Source organism: Pogona vitticeps, chromosome 6 (assembly GCF_051106095.1).
Source record: "Pogona vitticeps strain Pit_001003342236 chromosome 6, PviZW2.1, whole genome shotgun sequence".
NCBI classification, from domain to species: Eukaryota; Metazoa; Chordata; class Lepidosauria; order Squamata; family Agamidae; genus Pogona; species Pogona vitticeps.
Genome location: NC_135788.1, coordinates 49,189,957 through 49,204,331, shown reverse-complemented (window position 1 = coordinate 49,204,331; position 14,375 = coordinate 49,189,957). Strand labels below are relative to the sequence as shown.

At 41.6% G+C, this 14,375-nt stretch overlaps 1 protein-coding gene across 1 annotated transcript in view; it reads right to left on the bottom strand.

The window, feature by feature from the left end:
• The window catches only part of LOC110086127 (collagen alpha-4(VI) chain), a 106,922-nt gene that overhangs the window by 18,567 nt on the left and 73,980 nt on the right, over window positions 1-14,375 (bottom strand). Inside the window, exons 31-35 of the mRNA XM_073003491.2 lie at window positions 12,330-12,365; window positions 11,496-11,532; window positions 9,949-9,960; window positions 9,361-9,854; window positions 1,265-1,355 (exon numbers count right to left, since the gene is read on the bottom strand). Of these exons, the coding sequence (XP_072859592.2) occupies window positions 1,265-1,355; window positions 9,361-9,854; window positions 9,949-9,960; window positions 11,496-11,532; window positions 12,330-12,365 (670 nt within the window). The remainder of the gene's footprint in view (window positions 1-1,264; window positions 1,356-9,360; window positions 9,855-9,948; window positions 9,961-11,495; window positions 11,533-12,329; window positions 12,366-14,375) is intronic.

Below are 14,375 nucleotides of genomic sequence, written 5' to 3'. Positions count from 1 at the left end.
GTTAAGAAAGAAAGTTGAAAGAGTAAAACATATTGAGCAAGCAGGAATGAACTCATAAGCATAATATAAGAAATACCAGTGATTGAATACATGATTTGTGATACATGAACACCTGAAACAGTTATATATGATTCTCCTGATGATCTGTTCATTAATAAAAGAATGCTTAATTGAAAACCCCTGATTCCTAAGTTATATGCTCAGCTCCTATATGTGTGTGGGACCTGAATTGGTATTAAGAGAATACCTGGTGGCAGTGAAAAGGGCGTGTTTACCTTTGTGGAGCCCAGAGAAATAAGGGACCACAAGGGGGATTGCCACAGAGTTAATGACTAAAGAGATGAATGTACACACTCTGTAACATTTGCTTAATTTTTTAAACACATTATATTTCTACACAGTTTCTAACAAATGGCTTGGAACTGCTTCCTGTTTGACACAAAGGCCTAACAGAAGAAGCCTAAACATCTTCATAGTACACATTTATATCACTTTAAAAATGTAGACAACTTTACAGCCCTTCTGCAAATATAAACACAGAGGGGGAGGAAACCTAGTGTACCATCGGCTAATGTTTGTGAAATGACTAAAATGAAGGATGCAATGTTTAGTCAATTACAGAACAATCTTCTGTATGTTTACTAGGAAGGACAATCCATTCGGTTTGCTATAGCATACTTCGAAGTTAGTTGTGTACAACTGTCCAGTCTTGATCAATTAGTTTTAGTTGCTTGACTGTCCAATGCTTTTCAATGAGAGAGAAAAAAATTCACCAAAAATTAACAAAGACTCAGAACAACACCAAATTAAGTTTGCATACATTACACAAGGTGGACTAACGATTGCAAGCATTTAAAACAGGTTTCAAACATTTTAAGGCACTTTTACATGAGCGAAAACGGACATTGTTAAGTGAAAATCCCCCATAGAGAACATGGTTAAACAATGCGGAAAATTCCTCAAAGAAACCCATCGGTAAGCAAATTCTTCGTTAAGTGAGGCAATCGTTAAGGGAGGCACCACTGTATTAGCTGCCATCTTGACCTGAAGGTCCCACAGTATAAACTATGTTGCCTTTTCTATTGGGTATAACCAAAACGCCACTAAGAATATTTGATGACTGCTAAATGCCTGATCAATCAATGAACAAATTAATCCCATGAATGTGGATTGTTGTGGAACATGTTTATATGGGTAAGTGTATGTGTTATAGATAGAGGGGTAACATACAGAGCTGAAGAGATAATGAATTGAACAAGCTTACCATAGCAGAGTGCACAATGTGAAACAGCATCAAAATTCTCTTCCTCCTTGGATTCCCAAACAAACAACTGAAACTGATGAGTATCATCTGTCTAATTAAATACAAATATTTAAATTAAATACAAAGCCATGTTTAGATTAAACAGGAGGAAATGCATTCAAATTATAACTTGTGGATGTTGTATTTTTAGTTACAATATTTTAAATATTTACGTAGTTTTAATATTTAAATTTTAAAAGCACATATATAATCAATTAGCAAAACCAGTTCATTACATACCCTACTGCAAACCCAGAACAGCTTACTTTGGGATTTTTTACAAGTCACTGTTGTTGGGAATATGGCCAGTGATAACTTTCTGCTTACTAATGAGTCAGATGTCTTCACTACAACAGAATCCTGCCACCACTCATTTACAGTATCACCAGCAGAGCTCTTCTTAGTGGAAAACATGTCAATCTTGTCCTAACCCCTCCACCAACTAACATGAAGCTGGAATAGCGCTTTAAGTGTGACTAACTTGAGGGTGATATAAGGCATAACAGTTGTCCTCTTGTTAGAAGAAGAAAACAAGTTAGTATTTCAGCAGTATAAAACTCTTCCATCAATCAGGATGCAGATTAACCCAGCATTTAATTTTTGATAACCAATCACAAAACACAACACACTAACTGTGGGAGATCAAGAAAATTCATGGAATTCTTAAACACCTAGGACATTGCCTCTTCTTAGAAGAAACCCTCTGTGACATCTACTTTGACCTTCAACCTCTATCTAACTCTCACTTTTTTTGCCAAAATAACTTAACGGCTTCTCTGGTCTTTAGACACAGTCAAATTTAAATATTTATTTTATTTTATTAGATTTCTACCCTGCCCATCTAGACCAAAGGTCTACTCTGGACGGCATTACAAATTTAAAAACAGTCAGACCAATAAACATATACATAAATCCAAGATGTCAAAAATATAGAGTTTAAGATACAGCAAGAGGAAAAGCCTGCCCAAATAATGACAGGTTACCTACCTGTAATTGTAGTTCTTTGTGTGGATCTCTGTGATTCACACTATGGGTAATCCACGCATGCGCGGAGCCTCATTGGAATATTCTAGAGCTTCTGCGGTAGCAAAGGAAAATATATTAGCATAGACCCCTCCCCCCGGTATATGTACCTTGGTGCCAAGGCTCTCCCTTCAGTTAGGTCAGCTGCTGCATAAAGAAAAGGGTGTGACACTGGGGAGGCCAGGTCAGGACGTGTGAATCACAGAGGTCCACTCAAAGAACTACAATTACAGGTAGGTCCCCTGTCGTTCTTCGTGGCCTCTGTGAATCTCACTATGGGTGACTAAAAAGCTACTGTATCCAGTGGAGGGTGTCATACCAAGGTAGATGATAACACAGTGTGCCCAAAAGCAGCATCAGATTACTGCCGAACGTCCAGTCTGTAGTGATTGATAAACATGGAGGGCTGTGACTATGTGGCAGAGGCGCAGATGTCTGGTATGGAGACAACCTGAAGAAACGCCGTAGATGTTGCCAATGCCCTAGAATGAGGGCGGATAATCTGTGGCGCCAGAACTCGAGCAAGCTGATAAGCAAGCTGGATGGTAGACACAACCCAGTTAGATATTTTCTGTGAGGTAACTTGAAGACTCTTGGCAGGAAGTTGGTAGCTGACAAAAAGTCTAGCTGAGCATCTGAAGGATTGAGCACGGGCTATGTAAAAAGCCAGAGCCTGTCTTGCATCCAGAGTATGGAGGATCTTTTTTATGAGTAGAAGGAAATGGGGAAAAAAAGAACCAAAGGTTGAGATAGGTGGAACTGGGAGACAACTTTGTGTAAAAAAGAAATACTGTATCTACAAAAAGTTTAACCTTATCTGGGTAAAACTGGAGACAAGGGTAGTCAGACCTTAAGGCTGCAAGTTCACTAGGATGTCAAGCTGACATGATAGCCACAATAAATATCATTTTGAAGGTAACCTGAGGTCAGTTGACACCAGGGGCCCAAACGGGGCCCTTCTAAGTTGTTTGTGGTGTTCACCCTTGTGACCGCTGCTTATTTTGCCCTCACAAAGGCTCACGTCATTTTATCTTCTCACTGTGGCGTTCACCCAGTGCCCCTATTTAATCTCCCTTAAACATAGGTTCACCTTCTGGATATGTTTCCACTTTACAAGCTGCCACCAGGTATTATTCACCTAATACCAAGTATGCATTTCAGACACGTGTGCTGCCAAGTATAACAGGTTTATTGAAGTTTTGAGTTTGAGAATCAGAGGTTTAAATTACAGATGTTCTTTTATTGGCATGTAAATCACAATGGGTAAATCACAGGTTCTGAGTGGAGTGCCAACATGCAAGCTGGGAGGCGAGTTCTGGAGTGACTCGCAGCAACATATGTGGTGAGTCTGTTAATGGGTTGAAGAAGACTAGGAACTATGCCTAGAGTTATCTTATTTTGAGGCGAAACATGCTGAACCACAGCAGTCATGGATACCACAGTGTCTAAAACACGTTGTACTGTTAAAGCAGATACAAGCGCATGAGTAATGAAGGCAATTAGTAAGGAGATTAGACTGAGGCGTTTGTCTGTTGGAAGAAACGCCCAAGCATGTTTGGAGTCTATAATTGCTCCTAAGTAATGAACCAGCCTTGTGGGTTTTAGCTTGTATTTGTATAGATTTACTGCAAGGCCAAGATCCTGGAGAAGAGACAAAATGAAGCGAATGTCTCATTTTGCTTTGTAGTGGGAGCGTGCTACCAGCAGCCAGTCATCGACGTACGGGGAGATGTGAATTTTGTGAAGTTTGAGGTAAGCTGCCACAGGGGCCATGCATTTGGTGAATACTCAGGGAGCTATTGTGAGTCTGAATGGAAGTCTTTTGAATTGGTAAGCCTGAGTTCCGAGTTGGAAGCATAAGTAGGGCCTGTGAGACCTGTCTTTTCTGCGGAGTAAGGGGAGGACAGATTGAAGGGTAACCATGTGGATCTTGGTGGTAGTGATGTATTGATTTAGCTCCCTGAGGTTGATGATGGGGCGAAGGCCTCCATCTTTTTTGGTTAAATAGTGAGAGAAAAACCTATGGCTGTGTGTTGTAGTGGTATTGGTTCTATGGCATCTTTGAGTAGTGACGACTATATTTCTTTTTGTAGATTTTGCGACGGAGATGTGATGGTGGAGGAAGCTGGTGGAACTCGATGAGGTACCCGTTTCTTATGATGTAGTGATGTCTTTCCATGTAGGTAAGTGCTTCCAAAGGGGAGGAGGAGAGGTGGTAGGTAGAAGGTGGTATTGGGATCTTGGCTGTTTGGGTGTCAAACATGATGCTTAGGCTTAAGATCATTGCGTGCAGTTGTGGTTTGTTGATGAGATTTGCCGAGGCAAGGTTGTTGTTTGTAGTAAGGCATGTAAGATGTTTGTCTTTGAGGTTCTTGTTGAAATTTTTGATAGGAGGTGTAAAGGCTGCACCACTGATTGCACTGAGGGCATTGCTGGTATGTGGGGTAGACTCCCAAACACCTGGCAGCTGTCCTCTTTTTCTGAACATTCTCAAGAACGTCATCAGTCTCAGCATTGAAGAGACCAACTCTATCGAATGCAAGATCTTTAATGTGCTCATGCGCATCCTTGGCTAGACCCGTGGTTCTAGGTCAAGAGAAATGTCAAAGCGCTGCAGAGGTAGCCATTGATTTAGGTGTAGCATCAACTGTGTGTCTAGCAGATAGCATCTCTCGCTTCACCACTGAAAGACCCTCTTGTTGAAAAGTTTGTGCTAAGACCCTTTTACGTTCAGGAAGAGCATCAATAAAGGTAGAAATATTGTCCAGAGAAAATGTTGGTAGGTGCCCATAGCTCCATGATAGTTGGCAAGTCTCATGGTGAAGGTGGCAGAAGAGTATAGCCATCTGCCCATGGAGCCAATGCGCCTGCTGTCTATTTGGTGGTATTATTATTTGCCTGTGTCGAAAGCAAGATGGTGAAGCTTTGATGAATATGGAATTCAGAGCTGGTTGTTTCTGTAAAAGACTGTGCCCCAATCACGCACTCGATAAAGGTTGGCTATACATTTTGACACTGATGATGCTGGTTTGGTCGAAGAATGTCTAGCTGTGCTCAGGAGAGAAGGGAGCATGGAGATATGGACCGGTTTGATAGTATCTTTAGAGATGGGACCATAAAGATGATATGCTGCTCCAGTAATGGGTCTATGGGATTTGTAGGCCGAAGTATTTGGCCATACAAATCATTAGCTGAGTATAGGTTTGAAAATCCTCTACTGGTGATGGAGGATCTGTGTCTGCCAGGTCAGAATCTGGCGATGTTAAAAGTCCTGATGGTGTTTGAGGCCTGGAACCATGATCAGATGGATCGGCATCATGCGTCGAGTCAGTCAACTATCAATCAATACTGACATCGAGCGGCTGGTCCTCAAAATATTGGAGTCGACATTGAGCTGTTGATGTCGAAGGGGTGCCGGTGGACAGTGGTCAATATTGAGGGTCATCAATCGGTATGGACATCGAAGGTGCATCCATGGACAGGGGTCGATAGCGAGGGTCTTTGACTCCTGCCGAGATGGAAGGTGCATCCATGGACAGCGTTCGATATCGAGGATCGTCAATATTGAAAGGGTCGGTATCGAGGTGTGTCGAAATGGAGGTAGCTGTCGGTGTCGAGAGAGCTGTCGAGGTGGTAAAGGCATCGATGGACCACATTGTATTATGGTGGTATAGACAGACGGCGGTGGGATGAGCGCTCATGGTCCTCCTAATGGAGAGGAAAATAGTAACTTGCTGGTGCTGCAACATGCCCCGGAGCTGAGGAGTATTGATCGACTTGGTTGGGGCTCTTAGGTGCTGGCAGATAGGAGGTGCCAGGTAGTCCTGGGCGATCATGGTAATAAGATTGTTTCAGCACCAAAGGCTCCCTATCAGAAACATCCTGCAGGGGCAGAGCCACTGGACCAGGAAGAGTGACTGGCCGATAGTGCTTGGCGGGCTTCTCCGTTAGGTACCGATTGCGGCAAACGGCATCCCAATGATGGTGCTGAGTGTTATCTCTTTCCCTGCGAGAAGGCAAGCGGGTGCTCTTATAGGCTTGATGCCTTTGTTGATGTGCCAGAGGCCAAGGTGGTAGGCCTACAGGGGCACAGTAAGGCATCGTTTCTGGCTGCGTTTAGCGCCATGGATGTCTGACAAGGCAATTTGTGAAGACTCACTCAGAGAGCCCGAGGATTGTCGCGGGCTATCAGGGGAAGCCGTGAGTCGATCAACATGCTGTTCCCATTCAGGAGACTGTGACAATGAGGTTGATGAGGTGGAAGTGCCTCCTCATCTGAAAGAGAACTGACGTAGATGAGGTTTCTAGACTCCGGTGATTGTGGAGTCAGGGGAACGGTTTTGGAAAGCTTCAATTTAGAAGACTTAGTCTTCTTTGGAGGTGATGGTTCTCGTGCTGAGGAAGCATCCATGGACGGTTTTCTCTTAGAGGCTGTTTTCGATGTTGAGGGTTTCAACATCAAATGTTTGGCTTTGTGCACTAACGTGACTGTTGATATCAAGGGCAGAGTAGGTTATCGATTGGAACGAGATGGAGTAGCTGATGGGTGCTGGTTTGTCGCTTCAGAAACAGCTTTCATCCATGGCTTTAGGGACTGCTTCCAGAGCTGAAGCTTGAGTCTAGAGAGGTGATTGCGGAGAACTCCATGTTTAAATTTTTTGCAGTGAGGGGACAAGGAAGTTTGATGGCTTCACCAAGGGAAAAAAAGGCATTTAGGGAGGCCGTCAGAGAGCGGGGTCTCATTATTGCAGGCTACACAGCTTTTAAATGGGCCTGAAAAGGCCATGAACCAAGAACCAGTCTTGAAAATAAAACAACGGAAAGGTGTGGGGGGATGCTTTGGCCCTAAGGCTGGAGCGTATCTTGTTTTGAAAATAATAAGGATAATATTAATAAATAAAGTTCAGTAACTTTCCAACTTTTTTTTCAGATTTCTCACAGAGGTTCTCAAGAAAGAAACTGAAGGGAGAGCCTTGGCACCAAGGTACATATACTAGGGGGGAGGGGTCTATGCCAATGTATTTTCCTTTGCTACCACAGAAGCAGCTCTAGTTATTCCGACGAGGCTCCGCGCATGCGCAGATTACCCATAGTCTGATTCACAGAGGCCACAAAGAAGAAGCAGATCTTAACTTTACTCCTGAAGACACCCAGAGAGGGAGCCAGGCTCAATATTGTTGTAGTAGGGTAAGAAAACCTTTTCCATGGAAAATATGATCAAAAGGTCAGCCAAGGACACATCATATATTGTTCACAGTGGAAACTGATAAAAGAAAAGACTTCAAAGCAAATAACCTTTCTTCCCCTGTGGCCAAATAACGGTACTCCCTCTAAAGTTGGTTGGACATCTTTTAATCAGTTTTGATATTTTAAAGCCATTTTCAATGCATTTGCATTATTATTTCCTGTATTGCTCTTTCTCAAGTTTGCAACTTGTGAAACTAAGACGATTAAAACTTTGCCAATAAATCAGAGCAAAATATGTGACTCTGTAAAAGTCATTATTTTGTTCAACTGGGAGTCAAGCATATGCTTCCACTCTCAAGAATGCATGAGACAACAATTAAAAGAAACTGATCTTGTCAAGAGGGAGTTAGCCATCGCCATCTTAGAACTACGGAGCTGGAAGGAACCCAGCAGAATGTTGAGTCCAGACCCTGTCTAGCCACCACAGTGGGGAACTGAACTCCCCTCTGGCTCTGCATCCAGATACCTATACCACTGAGCTATGCCCGTTCGTTTATCCCATTGATTGAAGCATGTTTCCATACAGAAAATAAGCAATGCTAGTAGTTAGAGATAAGTGACGGCCAGATCTGTTGCTTTCTGCCAGATACATTTTTAGGGATGAAAAGTGATGGGGAGCCCTAGTTTCATGAGGTATTGAGTATATATTTTTGCACAACATTTCCAAAGAGATTAATTCTGCTTCTGCTGCTACATGCCTATAAAGAATTGGATCATACTAGAGACTTCACTATGTTTCTTTCTAGCACAAATACAAATTAATAACAGGCAATGAATTAATACAATAATCATTTGCCCCAATATCTGTTTGAAATCAGCTCACGATCTTCAACACACTACAAAACAAGGTTACTAAACTATATTATAGTGGCTAATCTAATTCAGTAGTGACTAAATGGATATTCTCTTTAAGAAACAAAATTGCAGCCTGAGTCCGGGTCCCAGACTCCATAACCTATGACGTTGCTCTGAACTGAAGCAGAAAAACTGGCACCCTTTGTGTAGTTGGAATGCAATTTCTACCAACGCCCATCAGCTTGCCCAATCATCTGGGAGGGATGGTAGGAACTAAAATAAAATTTCAAAACCTGATGTTTCAGAATTTGGATTATGTGACTGAAATCCAACTGCCGCATCTGAGATTTTTCTTCTGAATTGTTAAAATCTGAAGCTTTTTTCTTTAGTTTCTATCAGCCAATCAGAGTGATGGCTTGTTAAACAAAGTAATACAATTTGGATGTTTACCAAATGCTATCGCAAATTGGCAGCTAGACACTGTTAAATAATTACTGGTATGTCTGCTGTTACTCAGTGTTGACAGCTACTAAAATGAGCATAAATTCTGATATTCAGGATAAAATACTTGCTGAGAACTGACACCAGAAATAGCAACATGGACAAATTACATTGCATAACTCACCACAGAGAACAGCTGCTAACAAGGCACCAGTTGTGTTACTAGGTGTGTACATGTTGCAGAATTGCATGAAGGTATCCTAAAAGATTCGGACTCTGATACCAGCATTAAAAGGCTAACAATGGGCCCTCCTCAGACTTGTGGCCATCAGAAAACAGATATCTCTGCTGATCTCTGAGGGAAAGCCCCTGAGCATCACTTCCTCCTTGACATTTAATGTAGAGCACTGAATTTAATCCATCCCACACCCCACAATCACTTATGAGAATCAGGCCAAAGAAGCGAAGAACACAGCATATTTAAAGAGTTAATCCCATTGAACTCTGCTGTCTCCATGATGATGACTTTCTTCTAGTGACAGCCTGCTTACCGAAAAAGCTTGTTGCACATTAGGCACTTCACGGAGAGCAATGACCACAGGTGTGATGTCTAAAGCGCTGAATTCCAAGACAGCTGTACTGATCGAAGTTGCATCCTGCGAGGGGCCAGCAGTGAGAAATACTGCAACTTTCCTCATCAAGGCACCTTGACGATGATGTTTAAAGACATTTCTGGCAATAAATCTCATGACCGCTCCAATATTTCGTTGGTCTGAAGACCTTTCCCAAGGAATTTTCTGAACTGCCTCCATAAGTTGGTCATTCCTTTGGAAGTCAGAAAACCGAATGAGGTATTTTGGATATGTGTTGTATGAAAGAATCGACACCCGTGCACCAGTTGGACAGTTGCTCCTGCTAATCTTCATACGCTTCAGCAAGGACATCATAATTTCTTTCATCCTTTGAAATGATTCTGAGGTAACATCTTCAGACATATCAAGGGCAAACACCACTTCAGTCGGATATGCTGGACATTTACTCGTACCTTGTTATAAAGGGAAAAAGTTCTCAGAAGACTACCAGTACTTAGATATTGTGATCTTTTACTATCTTCTAAAATAGAAACAGAATCTACTTACCTATACAGCAGGCTAGAGGGGATAAAAGAAAGTTCTTTTAATTTCATTGATAATCTCTGGTTTATACTCATTGAGATACCATTTCCATAATGTACCAACACATACACAGATAAAACATGTACTGAGCATACAGCTTGCCTCTGTAACTGGCAAGAATTTCACTTTTGACTCAGGACAAAACATAAAACCAGTAGCAGAAAAAGTAAAGTCACATGGCTAACTTTTAGGCCAAAGGGTTCTGGGTTGAGATTTTAATACAGCTGTGAAACTAATGAACTACCTGGAGAAATTTGCTATTGTTGAGACTTATTTATGAAACAACAGCTGAAATCCTGTTGCACAGCTCCACATGCATAATTGGGGTGATGTAATACTTAGCGGCAAATCACTCCTGGTTAAAGGCTTCCTGGTCTTTGTTGTGTAGTGTATGAGTCATGTATACCTTGAAGTAACTTCTAATCAGCAATGGTTTTCCTTTAATCAGAAACAATTTGCCACTGCTGATGACATCATCCCCATTACACATGGGGAGCTGCACAACAAGATTTCAGCTAATATACAGTCTTTCTCATAGGTGAATGTAAAGCATGATAACACATCTCTATATTGAAGACACTGGGAGAATGTGACTGGCTTGAGACAGATCCTAGAGCAGAGGCAATATCTGAGGATCCCACTTGTCTTTTTGCCCTCTTCCATTTGCTCCACATCCAAGACCTCCAAAACTGTGAAAATAATTATTTCACTCCTACCCGAAAAATGGCAAATCAAACCCCAACTAGCTCCTCAGTAGCTATGACTAATTTCAAGCAGGCCTCCTTTTTTCTACCTATAAAAGGTGTGGGATGTATTAAAATGGCAAACTGTGGTGCCTGAACATTCTAGGCATACATTTTGTTCTTTTTAAAGTTACTTTTTTTTTTTTAGTGGGGGACATCAGGGACCCTTGAGGTGGCACCTATGGCCATCAGACCACATTTTGGCCAGTCCTGTCCCAACAATAATGGAAAGAGGACTTAACTTAAAAAGCTACTTGATATGAAAATGTTTATTTAGTAATACCTTATAACTTAATTTAACTTCTTATTTCTACCTTCACTGGACAAGTTTATTTGCAGAAATAGCAGATGCACATTGAAAGAACAGACTAATTTAATCGGGAGAATTTAAAAAACAGAAGATAATTGATAGATATACAGACTGATATATTGATATAAAATAATTTCTTGATGCCATCATTTCTGTTTCAACAGCTTCTGAGCTTCATTTGGTTAAGACCAAGGATAAGGCCTTTTTGGCAACTGTGCCTGAGCTCTGCAAGTCCCTTCCAAGGGAGACCCATCTCACTTCATAACTCATAACCTTTTGGAACCTGGTGAGGACTTTCAGTGGGTAATGTTACTTGTTTCTTGTTTAGGATTTTAAAAATATATATTTAAATGAACTAACTGAAATCAGTCTGTGCCAGATCAAAATAATCAGCTTTTGAAGGAGATTTACAAACTCTTTAAACCTGTCTTTAGTACTAAGAAGAGGTCATTACTTACGGCAGTTTCCTCTTGTAAGATTAACAACTTCACAAGGCTGCAGATAAGAAAGAAATTAGTATGATTAATAGAATCATACACATGCCTGCTCAGAAATAAATTCTGCTGAGTTCAATGGGATGCATGCTCAGTAACTGTATAGGATTGCAGGCTAAGAGCCTGAACTGATACCATGTGACGCTGTTGGCATTTAAACTGGTTATTGCAATTGTCTCAGTGGCACTGGCATCAACTGCAACAATATAAGGTTCAGGTTCTCCATCTGAGTGCTCCACCTCTCCCATATTATTCCCATTTTTGGTCCAGAATCCTATTACTTCTGCAAGATGGCATAAATCCAATGGCGTAAATTTCAGCATGAATCTCTGCTCATTGAGAAGCCAAATGCTGCATTCCTTGTTGTGCCCCAAGTCATGCAACTGGTATGTGACAAGAAATACAAGCATGAGTGTCCTAACTCGTACTAGTTCTATACTGTGATTTATGCTGTTTGACTTGTGCTGGTGTGGATGTATAATAGGATTCTGGCCTTTGATTATTTGTTGCCTTTTGTTTCAGTGATGACTTATCTGGAGTATCATAATAGATCACTGGTTCTTAACCTTGGGTTACTCAGGAGTTTTGGACTGCAACTCCCAGAACCTTCACCACCAGCTGTCCTGACTGGGGTTTCTGGGAGTTGCAGTTCAAAAGCATCCAAGTAACAAAGGTTAAGAACCACTGTAATAGATAACCCAATCTATCTATATCTATTCCGTTTATTTACTGAATAATCAATCTCATGCATTGTTTGTATTGTAATGGCAGTTTTAAAAAAAGTAGTTGGCCACATACCGTCATGGTTGTTATGCCTTTCTGTCCTTTATGTCCCTGAAAAACAAAGTATAGAACATGGGAAGAGTTACACTGGATCAGCACAAAGAACTGTTTGGTCCACACTTTAAAGTGTGGTTTAGGTATCTGGCTGGGGATCCAGAGTTTGGAAGTTCAATTCCCCACTGCACGTCCTGTGGATAGAGCCAGCCTGTGTGGCCTTGGGCAAGCTGCATAGTTCCAGGGTACCCCCAGAATGGGGAACCACTTCTGAGTATTCTCTACCTGGAAAACCCTGAAAAGGGTTACCATAAGTCAGAATTGACTTGATGGGTTGTTCTTGTTGCAGGTGCTGCACAGTTACCAGTCAGAAGCTTCTGGAAAGCCTATGAGCAGAACAGGAGCGCAAGAGCACTCATCCATTCATCTGTCCTTGTACATCAAGAAGCTTACTGTTTCTCATGCAAGTCAAAAATGCTTATCATAATAGTCACAGGTGACCTTTTCCTCCAAGAATTTGGCTGACCTTCAAGAATTCATTTTATCTCCTTTTTAAAGCCATCCAGTCTGGCAGATGTAGTTTAATAATGAGCCCAGAGAAGTACTGGCTTTTACTCATCCTGAATGTTTGACCATCCCACTTCAGCGAATGATTCCACTTTCTAACAGAGGGAGAAAAAATTTCCCTGTCCTCATTTTGTACACGAGTCATTCTCAATGGGGGCCATAAGTACCCCCCCCCAGGGGGGCCTGGGCACATTTGAAGGAGGACACAGACTGGAAACAGTTCTTTACACAAGATCTTATAAGGTTTGTTTTGCGACTTATACAACGCTGATTCATTCCTATATTTCTTTCATGCTGTTTTTTATGGCTGTGGCCAAAAATGGTTGAGAACGGGTGTTGTACACCATGCATAACATTGATCATTCTCTTTCCCCTTACAGTGGTGCCTCGCTTAACGAGCGCACCGTTTAACGAAGAATCCGTATAGCGATCCCTTTTTGGGGATCGCTATACGGATCTGCCCCAATCGCCGCACTCGCTTTGCGACGATTGGGGCGTCCGGCAGCCATTTTGGAGCCGCCGAACAGCTGATCGGCGGCTCCAAAATGGCCGCCGGAAGCGCGAAAACATCGCTGGAGGGGTAAGTTTGGACGCTTATTGGAACGCATTAAACTAAGTTTAATGCATTCCAATAGGCTTTCCTTACCCGCACAGCGATGTTTTCGTATAGCGAAGGTTAATCCGGAACGGATTAACCTCGCTATACGGGGTGTGATGAGATGGGTTTTTGAGTTAAAATCTTTTAAAGGCATATGGGTTTTGTAATTAAGAAATAAGCCAGAGAGGTTCCATTTTGTTTCTTTGTATAAAGTATCTTTGCTATGCTGACAAGTTGTTTCTAGGCGAGCGAGAGAATGTTATTCTGAAAGCCTGAGAAAGGACTCGGTGTGATTAGATAGATGGGAATTGTTGTGACTCTTTGAGAAACCACCGTAACCCAAATAACATCTGGTGTGTATGAGAAAGAAGTCATGTGGTGCAACAGGACTGTTTGCCTAGTAACGAACTCTGATTGGATGACATCGTGGGAAGGTGCATTAAGCCCTTGCCAGTTACTCTTGAAAAAGGAACTTTTTGCCTATGGACATTGTCTTTCCAAGACCGACCTTTCAGTGATTCGTGACCTATTCTTCAGCCATTTGGGACTCACCCTGATGTCTTTCGAGACAGGCTGGTGGCCTACCTACATGGACTGGTTTCTATGCTTTGCTGGATTACTTTTGGACTTATGGGATTTTTCCTAAGGACTGTGCATGGACTATTTCCTTGGACTGTTCTATGGAATATTCGTTATGGACTTCTTTTCTTGGAATACTCCATATGGACTATGCTCTTGTAATTTTGTAAGGACTATGGTATATTTACTGGATTTTTCTTTTCTAAGGACTATGGGACATATAATGGATTTTTACTTTTGTTTAGGGGTTTTTATTCTATAGTATCACTGAGGACTATAGCCTTTTTATAACCTACTTGGATTATTTTGTTTTTACTAATGAT